The following is a 27,704-nucleotide window of genomic DNA, read 5'->3' on the forward strand; positions in this document are numbered from 1 at the left end:
TAGATTCCTCAATTTAAAGGTTAGGAAACCATTTATTATTTAGTTCAAATTTGATAAATTAAGATATGAAAGCGTTTATGAAATCATTTAAACTATTGAATTTGAACAAATTAAAACTTGATAAGCTATTGAATCGATTGAAAAGACATGGTTAATCCAACATTCTATATACATCCTCTAATGTTTCATAATTTTAACTTAGATGTTAAACCTAACAACATCAGATTTTTTTAATTAGCCTTCAAAATTATGTTCATTGCCAATTAAAATGAATTAATAAATAAAATTCAATTTTGATTTATATTTTTCACATTTTGAAAAAAAAAAAAAAAAGTGAACCCAACCGAACCAGTTAGTACCTCTAGTCAAATTGATGAGAAGGAGACTCACGGAACCATTTCCATCTCCAATTTGCATGAGAAATTGAAAGGAGAGACGACTCACGGAACCTCACGGACTTGGAGGGAGGCTCTGTCTCATACGTGGAAGGTTCGGACAGACTCGGAGGTTTGAGTAGGGACTAGGGATCGAATCTACGCTGACCAATTTAAACCATAATAATAATAATAATAATAATAATAGACAAACTTAAATAGCAGAAGCCAACGATGGCTTTGCCCGCCGTGCCCGGTTCCAATCTTCCTATTTCTCTCTCTTGCTCTTATTCCTTACCCTTCCACTTCCCAATCCTTCATCTTGCCCCATTTTCTATTCCCATTTCCATTTCCAGTTTCAAATCCAGAGCTACCAGACGAGCTTCCGTTTCTCTTCCAGCGACAGCACTACCTCCATCGACTACATCTCGTAATACCTTCGTTTGCTTCTCTAGTCTCTCAGGTAAGTTTTTATTGTTTTCTTATCTCTCGGGATTTTTTCCTTTGATTTGGCGATTCTGATCTGCTATATATATATTTTTTTGTTGAATCTCAATATTCGTGACATGTTTGTGTAATATTTATTTTGACCTTTCTCTAAATGTTACGAGATTGTTAACGATTGTGATGAGATTTCTTCGGAGTAACGCTCTTGAGATTCGGTTATGTTTAGATTTCTAATGGTTTTCCCATGCCTATGCTTTGGTTTTGGTTTCTTCATTTATGATCTGCGTTTTTCTATAGGCTGTGGATCTATTTGTCTCTTCAAAAGGCGGGCCATTAAGTATTTACACCTTTGCCAGAAGTATCCGGACCTGTTTTTGTCTCTGTGCTGAGTCTGTTGATGTTAATAGCTTGAGCATTAGATATAGGTGGCTGCTTAAACCTGGCTAGCATAATCTATTTCCCCGAACCTCCTACATGGAAAACAGTAGACAGAGTGATTAGTTTTACAACTGTGGATATGGCTGTTGATTTGTGGCAGATGTGGACTAATGAAAGGTGGTTGAATTATGGAGCGATGGACTAGAGAGACAGCCCATTGACAAATATGAATCATTGGCCACTATTGAGAGAATCTGAATGCTATTGTTATATTGCACTTCAGTACGTTGCATCTATTGCAATTGATCCCAAGTTTTCTTAATAAAGAGATTCTTGTTCCTTGTCAAATTGGTAATTTTATTCCTCCTTCAATTAAAAAAAAAAAAAAAAAAATCCGAACCAATATCTACTATATTTTTATCAATATTTGGCTTAGGGAATAGCTTTTATTGCACTTTTAATAAGAAATTTGTCCCAAACAACACTGTCCAATATTTTCATTGGTACTTGGTTTAGCTCCTTTTGCTGGTTGAGGGTTGATGTCTTGTATTTTGTAGTTTGGGTTGATCTCCTATATTTTCTTGGGCCTCTTCAAGATAGGGGATCCATGTAGGGGTTAGGGGGCGGAAGTTCTGGAGGAATTTTTTTAGGGATTATATGGGGATAATCCGCAAAATTGTATCTCTTTGATTTCCATGTAAATTGGTAGTGATGGGGGTTAATAGGGACATAGGGTTACTAGGAGTTCTTTGTAAACGAAGAGAGCTTGTAACCCCTTCTCCATTGCTAGTGAAACTGCTCTCATCACTCTGTTGACATAAACACCTTGCAGGATATCCTTGTGTGGTGATGGTTGTGTTTTCTGCATTGTGTATAGCTTTTTGCTTCTACACTGCCAACATAGGAAACTTAATTCATGTTTATTGAACCCTACCACCTCCCCCCACCCCCACCCCCAGAAAAAATAAAATAAAGAAAGGTATGATAGCCTGGAAAATTCAATTATTGAAATTCTCCGAGGCTTACAACTTAAATTTTTGAAGTGTTGACTGACAGTCTTTACACTATAGCTATATGCTTTTCAGTGGTGTTACTGTTCTTAGCCATTGCTTGTATATTTTGTTGCAAAAAAAAAAAAAAAAAGGAAAAAAAAAAGAGAACACTTAGAGATAGTATGTACTTTGACTATGTAGTGACTTTCTGAGTTCTTGTGGGTGGGTTCACTTTCTGATTCTGTTATGTTCCCTTTCTCTGAAAACTTTATTTGCATGCATTTCAGATATGGATGGTACTGCAGGCCCTACTCTGTTTCCATTGCATCGCTGTAAAACTCTACACCTGGTTTGTGCTAGTCTTATTATCTTTTTCTCTTGCATATCATTATAGTTCGATTATGTGTTTTGTGGATGTGAATCTGCTGCATTTGATCTGGAGGATGTCAAAAATAGTCTTCCTTTTTTCTTTGCCTTAATCAAATTCATATGCATTGGGGTATTGAAAACCATGTATGCAGGTGCGACATGCACAAGGGATTCACAATGTAGAAGGTGAGAAGGATCATAAAGCATACCTATCTCAAGAACTTTTTGATGCACATGTTACTCCTTTGGGATGGCAGCAGGTAAATAGTTGGTTACCTTGAGGTATTATGGTTAGTTTTATGGTCTCTCACAGTCTCTCCATTTAAATAGAATTCCATATGGTACCCTCTAAAATGTGCTTATGACCCTCAAGAAAATGCCTGAAAAAGCTTTTCTCTGGTGTTTTAATAGGTTGATAGTTTGCGCAAGCATGTTCATGCATCTGGACTTGCCAAAAGGATTGAATTAGTTATTGCATCTCCTTTGCTAAGGTATCAATTTGCCAGGGTTTTTTTTTTTCCAGATTATTTTTAACAGTCAGAGAAATTTGGTCTTCTATTTAATGATGATCAACATGTGGTTTGGAAACTTTCCCTCTTGTAATCCCTGGTTGGCATTGATGATTGCTGCTATCTGGAACTAAAACTTTGCTTTTTTTACTTCCTAGACTTCCCTCTTGAGACATTGCAACTTTTGATGGATTTATTTTTGAAATAAGGAATTCTACCATTTTTTTTTTTTTTTTTTTGAAATAAGGAATCAAGTACTGGACCTACTCCATCAAGTAAATGAATTGGAAAATGGATTAATAAAAGCATCATTCTAACCTCTCCATCATGCTCCATGATTACAGTAGAACTTTGTAGCAGGGTCCCAAGTTTCAGTTTTGGTTTCGGTTTCGGTTTCGATCAGGCTCAAAACCGATATATTTTTTGAAACCGCAAAGTTTCGGTTAAAACCTGGAAGGTTTCGGTGGATGGTTTTGATGGATGGTTTAGAGACCCACATGGCCAAAATAGGTCCAAAAACTTGTAGGAAACCCTATTTTAGGCCATCTAAACATGGTGGAACCCTTAGATTGTAAAAACACACCCAAAATGGTAGTTTGACTTTGGACCCTAGGTTGGTAATATACTTTGTACACTGCTGTATTCCTTCTCGAATATGGCCTATTCCACACAACTTTGAATCTTGCACAAAACTTCCACAAATACAGCAAAAATCGTCACTTTCAATGTGTTTCATTGCTACCCAACAACTTGTTCCACGTTTTGTATGGGAGTAATTTTGGCTAAAATATAAAAAAACCAAGTTTCCACAAACCTTAAGAGTCGAAACCAGTGAAACCAATGAAATGGGTCGAAATTTGAAACTATACATTTTATAATAGAAGGTTTGTAATGTATCGGTCGAAATGATACCGAAACTACACATACGCAGAAATTTCACCAATCAAAACCTTGCACTTTTTACATATCTCATGGAGTTTCGCTTCGACATCTTGCGAAACTGAAATTTTTCGCAAAATTTTGGTGAAACCTTGAACATTGCTTTGTAACACCAGAAGATTGCTTTCCTCCCCCCATGCTCCAAACCCTAAAAATTGAGTGGTAAAATTGTAATATATCTTACGCTTTGAAAATATGTAAAAAGTCATGTATACGATGCTATTTTGGTTCAGTCATTTAAATACTAGCATGTTCTTGCATGCGACTCTAAGGATGCACGTCAAGGGTTTGATTTTCCAGAATGTATTTTGGATGACTTTCAATTGTATTTAAAAGTGCTCTTATTGAGAAGTGTAAGTGAAGAGGTTTTCTAGACAGATCTCATAACAGACTTAGCAATATGGCTGGCTCGAGGCAACATGGAGAGCTGATGAGGATAAATGGATGAGCCAATCTTCTTCTCTCTTTTTGTATTTATTTATTTATGAGAAGGCCAATCTTATTGTTGGATAGATAGGATGCCATTCCGATCTATTAAACATTAAGTTATGTATTGCTTTTTGACAATATAGCTCAGCATGTAATGTATTTCTTCCTTGCATTTTCAGCTGTCTTATTGTTTCTCAAAACATTGATTATTCAACTATTTTCAAAGCTTTAGTCTGCAACACAATATGCTCATTTCTAAAAGAGGTTTGATAGATCAGAAGGCAATATCATCTGTCTTGCTAATCGTTACAAGACAGCATCCTGCTGACCTCTTCTCATAGCACAGATAGCTTGGTGGTCCCATATAGGTTTAGCAGTTGGTATACCAATTGAGATTATTTAACTTGAATTTTTGTTGCAGAGTTATTTTGATATTTCTACTTTGGGAACGAATTCTATATTTGTAGAGGGGTTTGTCACAGAGAAAATACCTATTTTTGTTATCCCATTGTTACCTTTTACAGGTTGCTTATCTGCTTTTCAGGACAATGCAAACAGCTGTTGGAGTATTTGGTGGGAAGGAGTATGCAGATGGGATGGAGGCACCTCCACTAATGGTAGCAAAGGCTGGAAACAGTGACCATCCCGCAATTTCAAGTATAGATTGCCCACCTTTTGTAGCAGTGGAGCTTTGTCGAGAACACTTGGTATGTCATACACTCATACATTCTACTTATGATTTGTTGTAGAGTAGCAGGTCCCAAATGGTTCTAAGAATGGTTGCTCTAAATTTAATAGAGGGTCATAGATTGCTTTTGAGAGATGTGATATTTGTTTGCTTTGAAATTCTGATATACATTTCAAAACTCGATGCCAATACATCCTCACCATGAGATTGAATAAAATCTTCAGATTGCAAGTTTCATTTCAGTTCCAGAAGTTTTGGTATTGGGGTAGGGACTGATGTTATGTAACCAGTGAAAGAGTCCACTTTAGCAATTTTGACAGATTTTGGTCAACTCAGGTATTTCTTAGAAATCTGGTTCATTGCTGCCAAAATTGGCAGTTTGACTGATAAAATTTCTTGCAGCATGAAATTCGGGTTAGATAACTATTTTGGGCTAGGTTTTTGGTTTGTAGGCGTCCTGGCCACATGTAAGACAGGTTCATTTTATTTTCAGAGTTGGAGCATTTGGAAACTCGATTTCATGTTGCCTTGTAAGATACAGTATTCACAGGGTGGGGATGGCACCATTTAGCCAATACTGGACTCCCCATTTAAAACAATGGTTAATCTATACCTACCCGCCCTGTGAAACATGCATGGGGCTTGCCAATTGTACATCAAAAGAGAGCATGCGTGTGTCTGCACCCAAAAAGATTCATTTGGATTAGTTTACCTGTGAAAATTGAATATTTGTTCTTAGTCTTAGATTGTTGCATAAGATTTTTTTTAAGCAAGCGAGCCTCAATTGATTTCTCGGTCTTATTCTTCAATTAATGAATTATGGAATTATCAAAAATCATTGAATTAACCAAAGCATTCCAACTGTTTGCAATTTTGGTCTCTAATCTGAAAGCATTTAGGGATTTATTTGGTCTGATAACAATTCAGAACCAGTTGGTTGTCACTGTGCTGAGGGGGTGACAATCTCTTCTTGGGTTGAGAGAGAAGTGTTTTAACTCGTGGCTTTGGGTACTTGCAATTAGAGGTGGCAATGTTTTCTTGACCTGGATTTAATTCTGTCTGGACAAAGAATCTTCTGTCTTCAATCCAGGTCCAGACAATTGAGTTTCATCTGAACTGAAGTGTGATCATGACTGAGTCTGAGTTGAACAATTCAGGCAACTTGACTCGGTCTGCAATTTAGGTATATTAAAGTATGTTAAATACTATGTTGATTTATTTTTGAAGTTGAAATATTTGTTTAGTTTGTTTAAGTTGTAAGTTTTAACTAAATAAGTGATACAGGAATGATCAGATCTTAGGAATCTGATTGTTCTTGTGAGTAATGGACCCAAAATCATCATAACAATTCAGGGGAGGGGGGGGGGGGGGAGTAGGTTACATTGCTTAAAATCTCCTAGATTATCTCAACTACTAAGAGTTTCCGAGCTAGACAGCTCAGGGCTGTAGCTTTCCTAAACTAATTTAAAGACTAAAGAACTTATGAATAAAATATAAGATAGGTGCTTTTTGTTGTTACCAAAGTGGTGAAGTGAGAAGTTGTAACCTTCTTTTGATTGCCCCTTTGTCTTATTCCCCAAGGTTTGACATGCTCTCTCAGTTTCCCTTGATATTTAAAGTTTATCACACTTTTCGTGAGAAGGGGAAAAATTAAGGGGGTTGGATGGTTGTTGTATATGGATATGCATGTATCCCAGTTTTAATCAGTTTTTTTGCGCTTGAAGCCTTAACTTCTCTACCATTTGTACTGTTGACTACAGGGCGTTCATCCATGTGATAAGAGAAGAAGCATTACGGAATATCGGCCTCTCTTCCCTGCAATCGATTTTTCCCTGGCAAGTACTGTGTTATGACAATTTATAAAGTGCATAAAATAGCAGTTATAGTTTACTTTGTAGGGAGTAATGCTTCAAATAATATATGAATTTCTGTTCAGATAGAAAGTGATGAGGACATTTTGTGGAAGGCCGATGTTCGAGAGGCAAATGAAGAACTTGGAGCTAGGGGAGTGAAGTTTATTAACTGGTGAATGCCTTTGCCATCTATATAACATGGGGTTGAGGCTGATGGATACTATAAAAAACAGACACTTAGGTTAGGCAGAAGGGTGGCATGGTGTTTTTGTGCAATGGCAATTGAAACATTAGGCTATGTGTACTCTTAGTTAAATGGACGTTGTTTATTACAATTTACTATTATTTTACGTCTCTGGTGATAACTGATTCTGCTTTCTCTTCTAAGCTTGATTCCCCCCCCCCTTCCCCCTGTTGTCTCTGGCTTTCTGAAACACGTACAAGGTCAAGAACTTTTTAGTGAGATGTAAAATCATACCAAAAAAATTCTTTGCCGTAATCACTTTCATTTGGAATGAATCAGAAGACTGACACCCTTCTATGTGGTTTTCCCCCTTTAGGTGTCATTCTCTGTGGTTAATTTTATGATTTCTTTAGATATTTAGCATATAATGAACTGATAAAAATGTGATTCAACCATTTCCTTACAGGTTGTTGACACGAAAAGAGAAGGAGATTGCAGTTGTTACTCATAGTGGATTCTTGTTTCATACCCTAAGTAATTTTGGAAATGACTGTCATTCGGTGGTGAAAGAAGAGATCAGCAAACAGTAAGTGTTGAACGTACAGTTTTGTTTGGGTTGTTGTACATAAAGGCCTTGAGTCCATATTTACTAGCACATGTTTTTAGCATAAGCTATTATTGTGGAATAGTCTACTTGGCTCTGTATCATAGCAATGTGCCCAAATTCCTCCGTGTGAACAACTATCAACTTACCACAACTTGGGTGGTGATATGTGATCTGTTGGGGGTGGTGGCTCTTTTGTTGGGTCTGTACTTCATCTTCGCTTTTATACCCCATTTTTGAAATGCTTTTGTGTAATAGATTTTGTTTTGACAATTGAAAATGGTTAATCTAAAATGTAGACAAAGAAGAAGAATGCTGCATTTATGTGCTTTATATCAGTATTCTTTATGGATCTGATAAAAGTCAGTAACTCCTTTCTGGGGAGGAATATAGAAGTTAAGCGAATAAAATAAGGAAAAAATATACAATAGATTGGACTGCGATCAGGCGCCTTTTTTGTTTTGTTTTGTTTTTTGTTTTTTGTTTTTTTTCCTTCCCCCTAGTTTGCCCTCTTAAATGGACCATGCGACATTGCATCTAAAACAGACATAATGTAGTTGCTTTTGTTCTTGTCTGCCGCATTCTGTTCTGCTTCTTCATGACAAATCAGGGACTGACCCATGACTTTTACCATCTACACTTGCAGCTTTGCTAATTGTGAGCTCCGCTCCATTGTGATTGTCGATAGATGGTGAGTGTTGCAAGCCAATCTAGAGAGCACTTAATCCTTTCCTATTATTTTGATTGATTATGCCCTTTTCTTTTGCTTTTTTCGTTCTTTTTCATATAATTTCTTATGATCTGCAGTATGCAAGGGTCAGACTCCTCAACAACCAACTATCCAGGAAAGATTCCTCGCGGTCCTGATCCCCCCAGTGAAGTTGTAGATGAGAATCAGAAAGAGAAGGTAGTTCCCAATTCATCAGCCTGATTGGTTGGCGAATTGGATGTTGGAATCTTATTCACCCATGATGGTATTCTTGGGAATTGGTTTATTAAGGTTCCCATTTCATTTAGTATAAACAAATGCCGGTCTGTGAGGCAATACCAAGATTCTTTTGGAAAATTGTGCCATTCAGAAAGAGTGGTAGGCATTGATTCTTTAATGCAGTGAAAACTGACATTCTCAGGGGCCTGTTATCTTTAAATTCTGTGACAGGGTTAGTTTTATTCCCTTGTTTATTTTTGGATATTAATAACAGGGTTAGAATTGCATACATGTTTCTTAGTGGCATATTTTCTTGTGCCAACAACAGGAAGATTTCTTCTGCAATTTTTTTTCCTTTTGTTGGAGTGAGGTGGGGACTAGGGGACAATACTATTTGCTTTATAGTCCATAAAGCTATTCCCTTCATCGCTTTTTGGATCTCCAATGTTGAATTTGTGTCACAAAATAACATTTGCAGGTGAGAATATGAAAGAAATAGGAGACAGTTTTGGAGTTTGAATTTCCTCCATCTTAAGGTGCGCATAAAAGGGAATCTAATTTCCATTTAGACTACTGCCCATCACCCACAAATTAATTACAGACTTATTCCCAACTGTATAGATTCTCAAGATCCAAACTGAGACTTATGTGAACTACCCCTCGAGGGTTCATCTCCATCTTAAGGTCCGCATAAAGGGGAATCTAATTTCCATTTAGACTACTAGCCATCAGCCACAAATTAATTACAGACTTACTCCCTGTGGGTTCTCAAGATCCAAACTGAGACTTTTTTTTTTTGGGGTGGGGGTGGGGTGCTTGTGGAGGGGAAAGATTAGTAAGCTTTAAGGAAAGTTCTTTTCCGTGTTTGTTTTTCTTTGCCCATCACTTAGCTGCCACTTGAGTTTTGTAAGGTAGGAAATGAAGACATCTCGAAGATTTAAGGAAGATATCGTTGTGTTTAGCGTTTTAAACAAATGATCAGATCTTCAAAAGCATCGAATCACATTGAATATTAATCGGAAGATGCAAGAGCAAATACTTTTAACGATCTAATCATAAATCATACTTTACTATTGTGTTTACTATAATTAAAAATACTAAATGAACATACATGATGAAAATCAATCAACGATCTAAAATGTCAAAATGTAATGGTTGAACTGTATCTTTCCAATTGAAATATTTTAGAAAAATTTCTATCTGCCTGATCTTAGATCAAGTGGTACCATCATGTTTGTATGATTTAAAATGCCAATTGAATGATTCTGATCCAAATCAAATATTAAAAATATTAAAATATTACGGTTGAACTGATCTTTCAGTAGAATTTTTTTAAGCTTCGAAGATCAAATGCACTATGATTTAAAATGTTATATGAGTACCCATGATCTATTTAAATTGTTATATGAGTAGCCATGATCTTTAAATAAAAAATTAAAAAATAAAAAACCTTAATGTTGAATTATATCCTTTCAATTGAAAACTTTTTGATAGATTTAAGAACTTAGGATACATTAATCAATATCTTTTACACTTGGAACATCCCAAACATAATATTTTAAAGGAAGAAAAAACACTACCGCTTGGTGCAGGTACATGACACAGTGTGTGCAAAAGGACTGTACTACCCTCATGGTAAAGATGCTCCCGCACACTATCCTATTAGTTGGTACACTAACGTATATTTGTGCCGAGATAACATTCTCTTGCAAACCTAATCAATTGATTCCATTGAAATATTAGAAAAGAATCCCTATTCATCTAACAAGTCAGACTATAATGACAAGCACGATCAAGGAGATTTAGTACCTAGAATCATTTTTGAGGTTTTTTTCCCCTTTATTTATAATAATCCATGACCCATCTATATTTTTATAGTTTTGCTTATAAAATCACCTACTAAAACGATAGTGATATCAAACCACCATCCAATTCCACTCCCCTTGGGTTTCCTTTTTGTTTCATTGATTGAAGTGTAAGAAGCTATTTATACATAGACAAAATAGAATTGCAAATGGCTTCATCTTGACCCAAATTTGTAATTTAAAATAATTTTCTTTTTCTTTTTCTATTCATTACTTGCCAAACAAAACACTTTTCATTCTCGAAGAAAAGTGGGATCTGGCAGAGGAGAAGTTGAAACCTGCGATGTAATGAAGTAAAGCTTACCATAGTTACAGTTGGAACCTGAAATCTGGCGTAGAAGTAGAAAGAGTTTCTTGTTGGAGTAATGAAATATAGCCTTCACTTTTGAGTTGAACAGACTAAGGCTCCGTTTGGTATCGTTTTTGTTCCAGAAACGTTGTTTCGTGTCAAAAACGAAAATTTCAGTTTCTGTGTCAAAATGCAGTTTTTAAACGAAAAAATGGTGTTTTAAAATTTCAGATTTTTATCGGGAACTTTTTTTTCTTTTTTATTTTTGTAAAATTGAACGAAACTGGGAAGTCTAATCTCGATTTTTGAGTTTTTTTTTTTTCACTTTTTATTCTAAAAAAACAGAAACGGACCATAAGTGCACCAAACAGAAGATTCTGTTTTTTCGTTCCAATAGAACAAAAAAACTCTAGAAACATTTTTTTAGAACGACACCAATCGGAGCCTAAGAGTATAATTATGTAAATTTGACTTTATCAAAAAAAAAAAAAAAAGTATGTAAATTTTATGGAAAAATCATCTTTCTCTAATTAAAAAAAAAAGTTTAAATTTCTGTTACTTTTTCCCAATGACATCATCATCATCATCAGCCATCCACCATTATTGCCAGGCCAATCTTAAATTCTCCCTCGCCAGATTCTGTGTTCAGTTTTCCCAACTGGGTTCCCACAGAACCGTGAGGAAGAGAGAACCTGGAGATGTTTACCCAGTGGAGATTCTTCTCTCTCCTCGAATTCCTAACTCTGCTGCTCTTCATCTCTCAATCAATCACAGCACACCCACATCCTGAATTCCCATGTAACCCTCCACATCACAGCTCCTACGCCTTCTGCAACACCTCACTCCCCATCTCAACCAGAGCTCAATCTCTAATCTCTCTTCTCACCCTTGATGAGAAGATTCAACAGCTCTCTAACAACGTAACACCAATCTGGAGGCTTGGCATTCCTGCCTACGAATGGTGGTCCGAATCCCTCCACGGTATCGCCGACAACGGCCCTGGTGTTACTTTCAATGGCTCGGTCTCATCCGCCACTAGCTTCCCGCAAGTGCTTGTCACTGCAGCATCCTTCAATAGAACCCTCTGGTTTGCGATTGCTGAGGCAATCGCCGTGGAGGCAAGAGCTATGTATAACGTGGGTCAAGCTGGGTTGACATTCTGGGCACCCAATATCAACATATTCAGAGACCCCAGATGGGGGAGGGGACAAGAGACACCAGGTGAAGATCCCATGGTCGCGGCTGCTTATGCCATCGAGTACGTGAGGGGTTTCCAGGGAGAGAATCGGAACAGTGATGGAAGCAGAAGAGATGATTATGGGTCTGGAGAAAATAATAGTTTTCTGGAGGGGTCTGACAGCAATTTGATGCTCTCCGCGTGTTGCAAGCACTTCACAGCTTATGATCTGGAGAAGTGGGGGGAATTCAGTCGATACAACTTCAATGCTGTGGTAAGGTCTCTTCTTTCCTGCAATTTTTTTGGGGTTTAAGTGCTGGGGATGATCAAGGTCAAGTCCATCCCTCTGAGTTTTTCCTTTCTGAAATTTGGGTCACCATTGCGTTATCAATTCCACAGGTTTCACAGCAAGATTTGGAGGACACGTACCAGCCGCCATTTCAGAGCTGTATCGAAGAAGGCAGAGCAAGCTGTCTGATGTGTTCCTACAATTCGGTAAATGGAATCCCCGCGTGTGCAAGGAAGGATATTTTGCAGAAAGCTCGAGAGGATTGGGGATTCAAAGGGTATTTATAGTTAATGCTTGCGATTTGCCAATAAACCCAGATGGGATTTTCTGCGAAATCGGACATTGCAATTGGAATTATTGTATTTGGACTTGATAAAGAGCTAAAATGCAGGTACATCACCTCTGACTGTGATGCAGTGGCCACTGTCTATGAATACCATAAGTATGTAAAGACCCCAGAAGATGCAGCTGCAGATGTTCTCAAAGCAGGTTCATTTCTTGTGCTTCTCGGACTGTAATCTCTGGCAGCCTAATTTCCCTCTAACAGTAGTACCTTCACCAGTTTCACAGAATTGACTCCATTGCATTTCCATGAGCAGGAACGGATATTGACTGTGGAACATTTTTGCTTCGTCATACTCAGTCAGCAATTGAACTAGGGAAGATCAGAGAAGAGGACATAGATAAAGCTCTCCTTAATCTGTTTTCAGTTCAACTGCGTCTTGGTCTTTATGATGGAGACCCAATCAAGGGGCAGTTTGGGAAGTTGGGACCCCTGGATATCTGCACCCAACAACACAAGCAATTGGCACTGGAAGCAGCAAGGCAGGGCATTGTGCTTCTGAAGAATGATAACAGGTTCCTGCCACTGAATAAAAGTACTGTTGGGTCTCTAGCCATCATTGGCCCGGCTGCACAGAATACAAGCATCTTGGGTGGTGGCTACACAGGTTTGCCTCTGTGTGTCGATTAGCAACCAAGCTTGGGGACAAGTATCTGATTGGAACTTTGATTTGGCTTATGTGGTTTCAGGGTTTTTTGTACTTTGTAGGTACTCCTTGCAATCCTATAAGTTACTTTGAGGGGATTAAAGAATACACGGGGAAGGTTTCATATGCTTCTGGCTGCCTTGACATAAAATGCACAGCTCACAATGGGCTCACCGAAGCCATTCAAATTGCAAAGGAAGCTGATGTTGTAATCGTTGTTGCCGGGCTGGACCTGTCCCAGGAAAATGAGGAACTCGATCGATTTAGCCTTCTGTTGCCTGGTAAACAGATGGATCTCATATCTACCGTTGCCAACTCAAGTGAAAAACCAATACTCCTTATCCTCACTGGAGGTGGCCCTATTGATGTCTCCTTTGCCAAAGATGACAATCGTATTGCTGGCATTATCTGGGTTGGCTACCCAGGTGAGGTTGGTGGACAAGCACTTGCTGAGCTCATCTTTGGAGAATTCAATCCAGGTTAGTAACCCATTTCATATGTGCATGAGACTTGCAGCACAACACAAAATGATGAAATCAAGAAAATGGCTCACATTTCTGTTTTTTGGTGGTTTGAGATACACAGGTGGAAGGCTCCCTATGACCTGGTATCCTGAGTCATTCACTGATGTACCAATGACTGATATGAGTATGCGGCCAGATCCCTCACGCCGTTACCCTGGACGAACTTACAGATTTTACACTGGAGATAATGTATACAGATTTGGATATGGCTTGAGCTACACCAATTATACTTACAGTTTTTTATCAGTGCCTGATAAATTAAGTTTGTTGGGTTCCTTCCAAAAGCATCTCTACAACGTCCGCATGCTAAGCCAGAGTAGAGATGGCCATGAATATGTTCCTGTGGATGAGGTTGAGTCCTGTGATGCATTGAGATTTCACACAAACGTATTGGTGACCAATAATGGGGAAATGGATGGGAGCCATGTTGTACTGTTGTTCTCCAGAATGCCTGCCACATTTAGAGGTGCTCCACAGAAACAGCTTATTGGATTCACTCGCTTGAATACTTTGTCCCACAGTGCGACTGCAACAAGCATCTTGGTTGACCCATGCAAGCATCTTAGTTCTGTCAACAAGCATGGAACAAGAATCCTGCCTTTGGGAAACCACATTCTAATGTTAGAAGACTTGGAGCATTCCATCTCAATTCAAACTTAATAAGGTAATTTGATACATATTGAAAAGGCCTGGAGATTTTGGCCTCTACTCACTAGAACGATTTTTCTGCACTATATATTTTATTCTTGTTTACAATGAAAATTGCCTTGGTACTCAGGGTACTTGTAGAATTAAGGCCTCAAAATGGTAATCTGAAATTTGATTTTCTTAATGGAGCATGTCCGTACACAAATCATGTTAACTGTTAATGGACCTGCAAAGCCTCTATAAACAATTTCATAAATAAAAACACTTTCATAACTAGATGAAGCCGCAGCTTACAATCTTACAGGATACACTTTGAGAACAAGAATCACCAATCTAACTGAGATTGATAGTAGGGCCAATGGATGTCAGTTAACAAGCTTTTAAATCACACAAGTCAATAGAACTTCTGCTACTTCCTTTTCCTGCTGAATAATCTTTCCTTTGTTTCATGACTTTATAGATAACCTGTACTCTTACAAGCTAAGTTTTGAGAATGGAGAACACCAATCCAAAGAAGATTGATTGTAAGGAGCAGTTACAGGGTTGAAATCAAGTGATGCAATAGTTTTTCAGCTACTTTATTTTCTAACTGAGTATCTTTCATTCTTCCTCTTTGACTGGCTATAAGATCCATATTCTAAGAACCAGGGGCTATTACATCCAGAAATATTTTGTTGACAAGAGTTGTTCTGTTTCTGGTTCCAAAATTGTGGAGATATCTGTTAGATTTTCCATGGACATCAATTCCTTAAGTCGGAATGATCAACATGAATCAATTTGTGACTTTCCTTCCAATCTCTAGACTATAGACATGGTAAAACAAAGACAGATTACTGAAGATTTAAGAAGGAAAAAAGATTCGAAGAATGTTCTTTGAATGAACCATCTATGATGTGCAGCCAAATTTATTGGCTTACTTGTATAACTTAAATGCTACTGGTTTTTGTTACGAGAATTCTCTTTCTTCTGCCAATTGTATCATTAGAATGCCTACTGAAAGAAAAAATTTGTATGAGCACCAGCATTGTTTGTTGAGTAAATATTACAAAGAATTTTTTTTTTCTTTTTTCTTTCGGTAGGCATTCTAATGATACAATTGGCAAAAGAAAGAGAATTCTCGTAACAAAAACCAGTATATTGCAAGAAGAGAGCAGACCTTGTGCAACCTTGAAAGAAAGCTACTGTAACACATTATCAAGGTAAGGAGAAAAGCATCATCATGCAACTTTTGGTTCCAAATGCACAATAGAAACTCTATTTTCCCATTAGGTTCATACTGGATGGTCCATTAGATATTAAGTATGATATAGAGATAGCGTATACAGTTAGGTGAAACTTTTGGTTTACATACTAAGACAACCGTGGCGGATTGCAAACAAACCATTTTTCAAGCCTGCGAAAGATTTATTTGGAGAACAGAGGTGAAATAGAAGGTCTTCCACATGACAAAAAGCAAGTTTTGAGAAGTTTGTTACCTAAAAAAAACAATGGGAGAAAGACTTTCACAGAGAACCATTGGGCTAATGGGGAACTTCAATGTCTTCCCAATTCAAGTATAAGCACATAAACATGATTCATCATTAGTTCATTGTTACGCCAACCATCTTATCTCTCTCGCAGCACAAATGTGGAACGAAGCCCAAATCGAATACAGAACCCTCAGTCTAAACCACAATCAAAATTTCCTATGACGAGACACAACTATGAAATAGAGAACTCATTTTGGCATCCCAAGTGACTAATGTATCGGCCATTACTAGTGACAATGAAAGAGTACCTGGGCAGGCACTTCAAATAGAAGAGACTATCCTCAGCTAACGTGAGTTGGATTTCTTCTCCGACCATAGCTTTCACCATTTCAGCGTTGTTCGTTATTCTCAGTTTCCACAAAAATGGGTCTAAAAACCAAAATCAAACCGTTTGGTTGATGGTTTATCTGTTCCAGATTTGCAATTTTGAAAAAAAAATCTCAACTTGGAATCCTGATATCCAATCCAAATAAATTCATGGAAAAACATCAATCATAGACTTGAGGAATTGGTTTTGATGGCCGGCAATCCTTTTACTGGTTTCTCATGGCACTAAAGATTTAGTTGCGAAGGATGTCCAATGTCTTTGGTTCTATAAGTTTGTAAAGCAATGCAAATTTTCTGCCCTTTTTTTGGGTTTTCATATTTGGCAATAACTCAAAAACTTTCCAACAAGGTACTCATAAAGAGGACTTTCTTCCTGGTTCAGTATTTTTGAGCAATAGGAAAGGCTACTTAAGACATGCCAATGGTTGGATGGGAACCTCCCCCTTTGAATTAATATGTCAAGCTTTGGCTCCTATCTCTAACAAGGAAAACAATTTCCAAGTCCCTTCACTCAAGCTTGAGCTCCTAGCATGAAATTGTTGGTTCAATGTTCAGCTTTTTTTCACACAATGGCTACCTTCAAACCTGAACCAGAAGCTTTCATGCTAGCGTCTTGAGTTTTTAACCATCGCCGCAAGCAACACCTCTATAAAACTCAAAGTGGATGAATCATTGAATTTCTACTGGACATATCCGGGAATGTTCAATGGAAAACAGATTATTTCGGAGCACAATAGGGAATAGTCCACCAGGCATTCATAAGAACTAACTTTATAAAATACAAGTACCCCTCTGCACACTATGGAGAAGGGGGCATATTCTTCAAACTTATAATGATTCTTTCAGACAAAATCCAGTAACGTTCTACAGCAGTCTAATTCCCCTTTAGAACGTCATAAAAGGTCGAAGGCCTCTTCCTAGAATCTGTGCAGAGTTCCTGAAAATGCAACAGGGATATGCTGTACATTAGCTGTGCACTTTCCAATTACTAGATGGAAATGGCAGAACATAAAAGTAATGAAAAGCTCTACAAACTTTATCCCATATATCATTCCAGCCGAATAAGATGTGGTACCTCCACAGCAGAAGCCAAACGCAAGATTGAAGCTTCAGCCCATGGACGACCTATCAGTTGCAAGCCAATTGGAAGACCTTGTTTGTCATGACCGATCTGAACATGGAATATGTTAGGAAAAAAAAAAAGATCAATAGACAAAACGACAAGTTCATCTTGAAGATAAGTAAAAGCTGAATTGGTTGGATTAGAGATGGAATGAGTGAGGAATGGATCACTCGTCCTAATTGTATTTGTAAAACAGGGAAGTCTGATGGGTTTCTAGGAGCCTAATGTGTTAGGTTCAGAAACTCTTTTGAAACCACAGTCATAGTGAATAAATAATGACCAGCTAACTACTTGAGAGTTGAGTCTAGATTGGTCCCTATCCTGCCAACCAATCCATGAAGCAGCATATCAGATGATCAGACCATAACAACATAAAACACTTCAGTGAACAAAACCAACACATGGATAAGTTTACCCACAGGGACAGATATGGCAGGGAGTCCAAGAAGATTGGCTGATACTACAAACTGCATGAGATATCCTGAAATCCACATTAATAAAGTATGAGAGATAAGACTAACAAGAAAATAATGAGTTTCACAAATGAAAATTAAAGCAAATTAACCAATGAGAGATTTACATCTTGGCTACTTTTGAATGGATGTAAAATGCTGTAAAAAACCAAAGCAAAATCATCTCCAATCACTAAATTACTGTATAATTAACCACTTATTGGATAACATAACTAAACTTTTCTTTACTTCTCAACTAAATTACTTAGATTTAGTAGAAAGTATGAAAATGCAGAAATTTTGCTTTAGTTCAACTACTACTGAAAATAGTGATATTTACTGTCACCTATTAGCCTTTTCTTCATAAAACATTTCACTGATACGCTTCATCACTTCACATTCAACCCAGATGAAGCCCTTTGTCTTTTGAGTGCATGCAATTTCAAGAATTCATAAAGGAAAGTCCAGAATAAAAAATTTCCCAAATGCCATGAATCAAATAACAAAATTTTGAACAATCACGATGCTTTACCTAGTGATTGCCCAGATAATTCTGAACTACATGGCCACAGCAAAAATCACTGTATTTGGGAAATCATTGCTTAATAAAAAAACATAAACATATGTTGTGTTCCATTGACAGATATAAGCATAATGCATTTGATGCTGGACCCACATTCTATTTAAGAACACTGGATGAATATCAAAAGTATACTAGTCATTGAAAAATATCTTTGCTCATGTCACTATAAAAAATAGTGTTACATGCATCAGTTGGACTTGATAGACTTAATGGGTCACCACCCGATCATCCCCGATTTTGAATGACTAATATTGCATACAAGTGGAAAATATCAAGCAAGAGTGCAAATGGGCAGAAGATAACCCAGGAACATGACAATCCTCAGATTTCTGAAGAATTCTTAAAAATTTTCCATTGTTAATTCTAGTGTCTTCACATTCAAGATCCATTGTAAGTGGTGTTGATTTTACATAAATAAAAAAAGTATACCCGAATTGAGTTTCCCAATTTTTCAAAAAATGTAGCTTTTTATTTGTCTGGAGTTAGTTGACATCTTGTTTGGGCCTAATACTTGCGTGATTTGACTTTATACCACATCAAGAAGCAATTTCTTTTATTGAGAAGATATACAGAATAAATGACAGTTGGCAAATGGCTCAATTGAATATGAGTATTCAAAATAAATGAAGAGAAATCATTACCAAAATGCAGGTATACTGACTGACCTGTAACCTGTAAATTTGTTTCCCCTTGGTTGAGAGAACTTGGAGGTATTACAGGCGCTGTGATGCTGCAATGCAAAACAATACTAAGTCATCTTGTATCATTGTTAGTTACAAGAAAACACAGTGGACCTCGGCACAATGGTAAGGTTGCTCCATTGCGACCTAGCAGTGTTCACAGGTTGAGTCAGGAAATAGTCTCTCTGTGAGGGGGGTGGTAAGGCTGCGTACATCATGACCCTCCCCAGACCCCACAGTGGTGGGAGCCTCATGCACTGGGTACGCCCTTTTATTCTCAGTTACAAGAAAAATATCCCTTCATACAATTCATACATGACCACATTCACTACGTGAACAGCACTTGCACATTCACTCTATTATGCAAGCTTATACATGAAAAAATCCACTCTTTGGTTGAAAGAGTAGACTGCAGTTACTCTCTTCCTTACCACAAGGAAATGTCAAAGAAATGGCAGGAACAGATTGAAAAGGGTAGGGAATCAACATAAAAAGCAGCCAAAAAAATAAGTTTGTTATAAGAAGCTACGTCCATGACAATCTAGTAAAAGTTAACCAATCCTACCCTGTTGTTGGGGTTACTATGATATCAACCTTCTTGAAAATCTCCATATGATAGTACATGATCCTTCTCCTGCATCCAATTTAATAAATTTGAGAGAATATAGAGATAAAATAAACATTTGGCATTATAACCACTCATTAAGTTGTGAACAACTTAATTGAGAAATTTTCCATGGGATTTCCAAAGGAGAATATAAAAAATATGGACAATGGATAAATCCATAAAGGGATAAAAAAAAAATACAAGAAAAACGTGTCATAAGTACTGCCCAACTAGATAGGTACTAAAACTATGACCACAATATTACTCAAGAATCTACTAATTATTCAAGTAGATAAGCATTATTTTTCCACACCTAACACGCTGGGAAGCGACATAATCTGATGCAGAGAAGGACCGAAAAAGTGCCAAATTAGTGCGAGTATCAAGTGCCAATCGAGCATTTTTCCTACAGACCAAAAGAAAGAAGATGTTGCAATATGACTCCGGATTATGAAATATGAATACAAAATCTTTATGTGAAACCTATCATTAATTAGAGGAACCATACAAAAAACCATTAGAGTTGGAGAGTAGTACAAATAAGAAAATGTACCCATCTTCACAATCAGGATTTAATGTGCATAGTGATTCAGAACCAAATGAAACAACTTGGGCAGTTCGCATCTCATGCAGCTCCGGTATTGCAATCTCTATAGCCTTGAACAAAAAATAGGTAAACGTAAATCTTTTATGTGTTAATCCTCAAATCAAATTTCCCCTTTGAAAAAGAAGTTGAAAGTAGCACATCTTACAAACAGAGCAAACTTACTTCACATCCATGAGTTTGTGATAGCAGGTTAAGAACTTCCTCACACTTATCAGAAATATCAGTTGAGTAGACATCATTAAACCACTGCAGATAAACAACCATTTAGCCATGAAGTTATACTTAGTATCCATGAAAGTTATTTGAGTTTGTCTCAAAAAAAGGATTATCTTGATCCATACCTCTGTATACTTTCCGAGTCGTAGAAATCTTAAAGCATCAGAACTTTCATATGATGTCAAATTTGGCAAACAAGGAGGGGACTACAAAAACAAGCATTAGTTTTGATGGATAGTTTTTGAGATACTTATCAAATATAAAAATAAGATGTCGAGCATTTACAAATGTCATGTTTGAGGGTAAAAGAATTGGTACACATGACAAAGCTAGAAAAAGGCTAGAAAATGTAAAAATATAGAGTACAAATTTAACAAAATAAAGAAAAGAGGTGCACCAAAAACATAGGTAGTATTTGCATTATGCATTTAACATGGTTTAACATTGTTAAGCAGAAAAAGCAGAGATAAATTGCATTTTTCAACTCATTAGAGACAATCATGTGAAACCTCATTTTGGCAAGAGAAACATACATTAACATCAAAAGAAACAAATAACAAGGTTGAAGATAAGGATTATAATGCCAAAGTGGTTTGCCATCCTCTAAATGGAAAGAAATCTTTCTTATGGTGGCCATTTTTCTCAAAATTTTGCAATACTTTATTATTCTTATGAATGTAACCTCAAGGAGTATAGTTTTATATTTAATATTTGATAGAAGAAAAAGTAATTAATAACATTTATGTAATATTAAAGCAACCACAGATGAAATAATGGGATAATAGCCACTATCAAGGTAAGAATGGTTAATAACAGTTGTTACTTTATTCACCCCCTCCCCCCACACACACAAAAAAAAAAAAAGTTTGTTATTTTTTCCAGTTTATTAAAAAAACATCTTATAAAGTTCCTGGGCCTGCCAAAATTTACTAAATTTTTTATGTAACTTAAAGCAGTCATTGTGAAAAAAGAAAAATTTATTTGCAAAAGTTTTAAATAGATACATTTCCTAAGACTGTGAAATAATAGGGACATGATACCCAAACTACCAGACAGGTTTCATAATATGGTAGTCAGTAAAAGTGATCAAGAAAGAAAGCAGTTAAAATAAACCATAAATCAGCCAAGGAGTTTTTTGTATGTTCATAAGCAAGCCTGAAGCTATGATTATATTTCAGTTCAGATGAACACTAAAATATATGTGCATATCTTGAATGAAGAATAGGTTCAGAATGTTACTGGATTCAAACTGATTCTATCAGCAAGAGAGGAGCCCAATATTGCTGCATACCTGAATGATGCATCACTACTATCAGAACATCATCAATTTCAACAAAAAATAGTCCATGAGAGAAGGCAACAATTGCTTATCTATTTTCTCAACTCGCAAAAGTCCAAAGAATGCACATAAAGGAATTCTTGGAAGAAACTTCAAACAATATGAACAAAGTAGTGGAGTTGATGGCATTTAAAGTTCTAAAAGAGAGCACATTTAGTTGAGCCTAGCAGTCTCTAACATATGCATTTTGTGAGGAGCATATCCAAATCTAGGAATGCAAAATTTGATACATCAGGAGCCTAGCAAGGAACTGATAAGGAACTACAAACAATGTGAAACTTCAGAGCATGTTATCTTATTACTATTATCATTGTTTTTAATAATAACAGTAATGTTTTGGCCAAACAGAGTTGCAAGCTGAAGTGGACGAGATTATGAATTCAGCAAAAAAAAAAAAAAGTGTTTGTTCAAACTATGGCAATAAAAATAACTTGGAATAAATATTATGTCATATGTCTTATATATATATATATATATATGTATTGAATTGTCTCACTGCATATGATCCTCCACTCGGGTGGTAATAAAGTTGAATAATCCCAGCTGGAATGGGGAATTTAAATGTTGGCAATAGTAGATCAACCATATCAAAATATGTAATGAACTACTAATAACACAAGCAATCAGATTCATGATTCATCGAGGACTGACCACAGGTGAAAGCTTACACAAGCATGACATCCTCAACTGTGGATGCAATTGGTCCAATGATTTCCAGAGTCCCATAGTCACAGGGTGATCTGTAAAACAAATCCAAGAAGAGATGAACTTAAATTGCTGATGCCAGACAAAGCCTAAAATGATTTTAACTTATCAGCTAGACATAAATCGAAAGAAAGCTAAGACATTATGCATTACCAAAATTGCATGGATTACTATTTAAAGTCTTCGATAATACTCTAAATAAATATAACAAAAGAATGTCATCTGACATGAAAATAAAAGGCTAACATCAGCAATGATTACACAAAACCTTTCATTCACCAGCTTACCCTTTCATGTCAGTCCGCCCATATGTTGTTTTCAAGCCCACAACACCACAGAGAGAAGAAGGAATTCGCACTGAACCTGCACAGAAAAGAATGAAAAAGAACTGGGTTACGTTTTGAAAAAAAAAAAATGGATTGCTAGAAATATTTCTAACATATTGTACAACCTCCAGCATCTGTTCCCAGTGCAGCTGAACATAGTCCAGAAGCTACAAGTGCTGCTGAGCCAGAAGAAGATCCACCAGTATATCTATCTAGTGCATGAGGGTTCCTCACTGTACTGTAACAAAACAAGATTTAGAAAACAACTATGGTTATGAAGCAACTTAGAACATCCCAGAAATCAGGTTTCAGTTGGCAAGATAATAAAGGCCTCTGATGCAAGTAATTATGCTACCCATGGGTAAAAAAAAAACAAAGACTAGCAATAGTGATAGGTAGCATATTAAAGTATTCAACATCTAGATATGAGGGTAAAGAAGCATAAAAAAGAAAAAGAAATGACCAACTATCTATGACACAATTACCATCTTATCAATCTACTACATAAAGATGCCAATAATTGGTAGTACTGGTTAAAGCCTGATTAACCAACAAAGTAGAGATACAGAAAGAAGCATATAAGCTGTAAAAGGAGAATCCTTGATGAAAACCTTATGAACACTAGGTACAAATTTGCAACCGATGCTTCTGAAGTGCAAAGGCAAATTTAACATATTCCGGGAAGAACTTAACACTGTTAAGCAGATCCTTACCCATAATTTGGATTGTTTCCAGTAGTCCCAAAGCCCAACTCATGCATATTTGCCTTCCCTACAAAAATTACACCACAGCTTCGCAATTTTGAAACACAAACTGCATCTTCTTTAACAGGACGGACCTCATGATACCATGTTGTTGCACCTGATACATCTCCAAACTAAGTTAAATATGCTGATACAATAAGCATCTCTAAGGGAAAAAAGATTTTTATGAGAAGAAGAAAAGGAGGATATTACCCTTCGTTGGATAGGGGTAACAGTCTATATCATCCTTGATTGCCATGAAAATGCCATCCAAAATAGAAAGTGGTTCTCCTACAAAATCAATGTCCACATGTCTATTAGCAAGAACCTCTAGGACGATGACAGCATTGTTCAGCCATATCCAATACATCACGTACCACCACAATCTATTGTAAACTCATAAAGTTTAGCAGGATTAGCAGCTAGCACAAGTACCTTCCTCAAACCTTAGTGTAGAAGCGGCAGCTTGTGTCCTCAGTTCCTCAGCATTAAAACTGATCAAGAATGGCATCGGAGGCTTCTTGTTGTTGAACTCCTCTGTAACTGAGATAATCTTCTCTGCAACCTGTATGTTGAAGCCTTGGAGGTTCATTTCTCCTTTCACAGAATTATTATTTAAAGAGAACTGTCATGACACCACAGAATCTGCAGTGATTTACCATTAATGGAGTTACATGTCGAGATCGATAAGCATGTGCATAATCACGGATCTTCCAGTACAAAAATGGAAAAGAGTCACCAGACCATTGGTGAGCAGGATCATAAGGAGGAAGGCACTTCAAAGCTACTTCAACACGGTCACCAGCGCTACTATCTTCTTGCATGACAATTACACCAGGTTCCTTTTCTACATCCACAAAAATTATGCAACCTCTGTTACTTTGGTACTTCAGATGACCATATTTTTAGGTGAACCAGTTTTGGGCAGTTTTTTCCACTGTTATATAATTTATTTTTTCCCTACAAGTATATCCTGTTTACTCCCTGATTGCTTGTCACCTTCAATTAAACTATTCATATTCTGAAATTTGCATAGCATTTCTATCCGAAAGAAGATGCTTCAATGAACATTATCAAGTCATACTGGTTTTCGAAGTACAGAAAGGACCCGTTTGAAACAGAAACGGCAAAAACATAAATTTCCGTTTCTAGAAACAGAAACTGAATTATAAGAGCCCGTTTGGTATCGTTTCTGTTCCAGAAACGCCGTTTTGTGTCAAAAACGAAAATTTCAGTTTCTGTGTCAAAATGCAGTTTTTAAACGAAAAAATGGTGTTTCAAAATTTCATATTTTTATCGGGAACGATATTTTTTTTTTTTTTTTTTTTGTAAAATGGAACAAAACTAGGAAGACGGAACTCCATTAATCTCGTTTTTTCAGTTTTTTTTTTCACTTTTTGTTCCAAAAAAACATAAACAGACCATAAGTGCACCACACAGAAGATTCCGTTTTTTCGTTCCAATAGAACGAAAAAACTCCAAAAACGTTTTTTTAGAACGATACCAAACGGAGCCTAAGTGTTTGATAAGTCATGTTTCTAGAAGTCGATAGTAACCAGCAAAATAATGGCCACGAGTCGTTTCCAGAAACAGTGAAACAAGTTCTGGGTCGTTTCTTGAACCACAAATAGGTAGAAATTTCAATTTCTATTTCTGAAAACAAGTGAAACGAAACAGTTTTATCAAACGCTTTTTGTTCTGTTTTTGCCGTTTCTGGACACATAAATGGCAAAAACGCTTTTCTTGAAACGTTATCAAACGCCCCCAAAAGGTCGTTTTAATTTTGTTTGAAAGAAACCATTTTTCTTGGTCTTCAGTGATGGAATGGAATTGAATCCAGTTTCAGTGAAGAAAATAGGCAATATAATTTCATTAAAAAAGGGAAATGAACCACTGGACAGAATAGAAACACACATCTGGAATATAAACAACTTTCTCGCCCCTCTTGCGGCCATTCCGATTCAAAAACTGGATGAGGTCATTGATGAGTATAAGATATAAATTTAAAAAATTGAAAAGAATCACGAATAAATGAACAAGAAAAACCTTGAGGTGGGAACTCAGGTTTAAACATCGGTTTTTCTGGTATCACAGTCCTCCGCAATTCCTGTAAATTAAAAACAGCCTTGCATTAGTCTCAAAACAGTCTAATTATGAACTGTGTAATAGGGAAAACAAAGACTATTAAGCATGTAATCAAACCTCAATCGTTCTGTTCTGCTTCTTCAATAAATACAGGATTAAGGACCCTACAAGTGGAGCTTCAAGCAACCAAACGAAGAACTTTAATGCAAACCCTGTTAAATGAGGAGCTGCAAGCAATAAACCAAATCAGAAGACGTAAACATCTCCATCAAACCAGTCACTTATGATTCCAAGCTAAGCCACATTCTAAAATTTAGAAGGAAAACGGATAAAAATATTAAGACTGAAAATGAAGAATTATAAATCAAACCAAACCAACCAAAAGGACCCATAAACGGTTAGAGATGATGAAACAATGGACAGGCAAAGCTATCTAACCTTGTATGGCTTCGTGTTCATACTTGATTGCCGTCAAATCAACTTCCTCCACCGGCAACATCACTCGCTTCTTGCCCATCCTTGAAACAAACACCCCCATTTGCAGAAATTTTTCAAGAAAGAAAATGAAATCAACGGCAACGTTTGAGAGAGAGAGAGAGAGAGTACCTTTCAATATGATAACAGGGGAAGAAAGTAACAGGGCTGATTCGCACTAGTTGTGTGATTGACGACAAGTAGGTAGGTGGGTAGCCAGAGAACGCGCCACAAAACGAGCTGAAGTCCCAACCCAGAGCCTCGCTCTCTCTGACCTAAACTTTCGCAGTCTAAAGCAGAGGGCGAGAGCAACCGCAGATTCCAACACGACAGCGCCGTCGTTCGCTTATTGTCTCCACCTATTGCGACCAAATACTCAGTCTACGCTTGTCATTTCTGTAACCAAAATCTGTAGGCGTTAACAACAAAGGAACCCAATACATCTAAGTTGTGTGGAGCCTCTCGAGCGTCGTAGGATGATTCGAAAGTGTGGAGGATGGAGGGAAAAGCTTCACGAAGACTTGATCGGGCGGAGTTAGTAACGTAAATCGGGAAAAGAAATGGATTGGGACAGGTCAAAACAGAACTAAATCATGAAGAAAGAACAAACAGAGCAGGGAAAATGGACCAATTGAAGGCGAAAGATACGACTTTAGATCAGTCTTACAAGTTACAACAACAAATCTCGAAGTCTTGAATTGTCATGTCAACATAGTTGGTTGACGACGAGTAGAGACGTTTGAATCTGACGCCATGAACAGTGAACCAGTGAACCAGGCTTTTATGATATAATTGATTGAAATCAAAACCAATTGGATTAAAGTTCCCAAATCTGAAACCAGCTACTAATTGGTTCATTTATACGATTTATTACTGATTCGGTTTCGATTTGTTGTTGGTTTATTCTGGAAGTGTCGGTCAAATGAAACGGGAATTTACTATCACTCCCGGCCTATATTTACTAAAATTTCCCTATCTTTTACTTTTATACTAATACTTCCTTATTTTTTTATTTTTACATCTCTTTCTCCTTTGCACTTTTTAAATGTCCAGATTATCCTTCTTTTCACCTGTAACCTATTACACTATTTGTCAAATTGATTGGTTCAAACCATGATTGGTTCAAAACATGATTTGAACCAAACCACTAACAATTTTTATCTCATCTAATCATCAAGGATATTATAAATTCAAAAAAGAATAATTTTGTATCCGATCTATATCTATATCGATATCATATGTTCCAATCGAGTGCCACACGTTTTTTTTTTTTTAGTCTTTAGATTGGCTGAGACCCATACCAATCTAATATGGATAAAAAAATAGATTGTTAAATTTGTGATGATGGATGAGAGGGACTATTGTGACGGTGGATGAGATAAAAAATAATAATAATAAATAAACAGCATCCTGATGATTAGATGAGACGAAAT

At 36.8% G+C, this 27,704-nt stretch overlaps 3 protein-coding genes across 5 annotated transcripts; 2 read left to right on the top strand and 1 right to left on the bottom strand.

The window, feature by feature from the left end:
* Positions 1-587: 587 nt before the first annotated feature.
* On the top strand, positions 588-8,983 carry LOC122092965 (phosphoglycerate mutase-like protein 1). The gene is made up of 10 exons (XM_042663254.1): positions 588-837; positions 2,479-2,540; positions 2,713-2,820; positions 2,972-3,051; positions 4,982-5,144; positions 6,886-6,960; positions 7,062-7,150; positions 7,629-7,748; positions 8,413-8,457; positions 8,574-8,983. Exons 1-10 carry the CDS (start codon positions 609-611, stop codon positions 8,695-8,697), a joined length of 1,095 nt encoding a protein of 364 aa, XP_042519188.1. The 5' UTR covers positions 588-608; the 3' UTR covers positions 8,698-8,983.
* Positions 8,984-11,476: 2,493 nt separating this feature from the next.
* Positions 11,477-15,270, top strand: LOC122094166 (probable beta-D-xylosidase 6). 2 transcript variants are annotated; one of them, XM_042664879.1, is made up of 7 exons: positions 11,477-12,299; positions 12,425-12,591; positions 12,706-12,803; positions 12,914-13,264; positions 13,366-13,782; positions 13,889-14,491; positions 14,936-15,270. In XM_042664879.1, the coding sequence occupies exons 1-6, from the start codon at positions 11,547-11,549 to the stop codon at positions 14,485-14,487; spliced, it is 2,385 nt and encodes a 794-aa protein (XP_042520813.1). In that variant the 5' UTR covers positions 11,477-11,546; the 3' UTR covers positions 14,488-14,491; positions 14,936-15,270. The 2 variants fall into 2 exon arrangements, with proteins under 2 accessions (XP_042520813.1, XP_042520811.1); XM_042664877.1 differs by lacking the exon at positions 14,936-15,270 and having other exon boundaries at positions 13,889-14,659.
* A 1,712-nt stretch (positions 15,271-16,982) lies between these two features.
* On the bottom strand, positions 16,983-27,034 carry LOC122093154 (fatty acid amide hydrolase-like). Of its 2 annotated transcripts, XM_042663419.1 has the most exons (21): positions 26,404-27,034; positions 26,236-26,315; positions 25,915-26,024; positions 25,759-25,819; positions 24,372-24,559; positions 24,148-24,277; positions 23,926-24,003; positions 23,683-23,830; positions 23,095-23,207; positions 22,931-23,006; positions 22,607-22,678; positions 21,839-21,890; positions 20,725-20,805; positions 20,546-20,629; positions 20,330-20,433; positions 20,090-20,182; positions 19,735-19,803; positions 19,155-19,219; positions 17,874-17,935; positions 17,407-17,502; positions 16,983-17,268 (listed from the first exon to the last, which is right to left on the bottom strand). In XM_042663419.1, the coding sequence occupies exons 2-21, from the start codon at positions 26,312-26,314 to the stop codon at positions 17,206-17,208; spliced, it is 1,824 nt and encodes a 607-aa protein (XP_042519353.1). In that variant the 5' UTR covers position 26,315; positions 26,404-27,034; the 3' UTR covers positions 16,983-17,205. The 2 variants fall into 2 exon arrangements, with proteins under 2 accessions (XP_042519353.1, XP_042519354.1); XM_042663420.1 differs by lacking the exons at positions 26,236-26,315; positions 26,404-27,034 and having other exon boundaries at positions 25,759-25,818.
* Positions 27,035-27,704: the final 670 nt, after the last annotated feature.

This window comes from Macadamia integrifolia, chromosome 11 (genome assembly GCF_013358625.1).
Source record: "Macadamia integrifolia cultivar HAES 741 chromosome 11, SCU_Mint_v3, whole genome shotgun sequence".
NCBI lineage: Eukaryota > Viridiplantae > Streptophyta > Magnoliopsida > Proteales > Proteaceae > Macadamia > Macadamia integrifolia.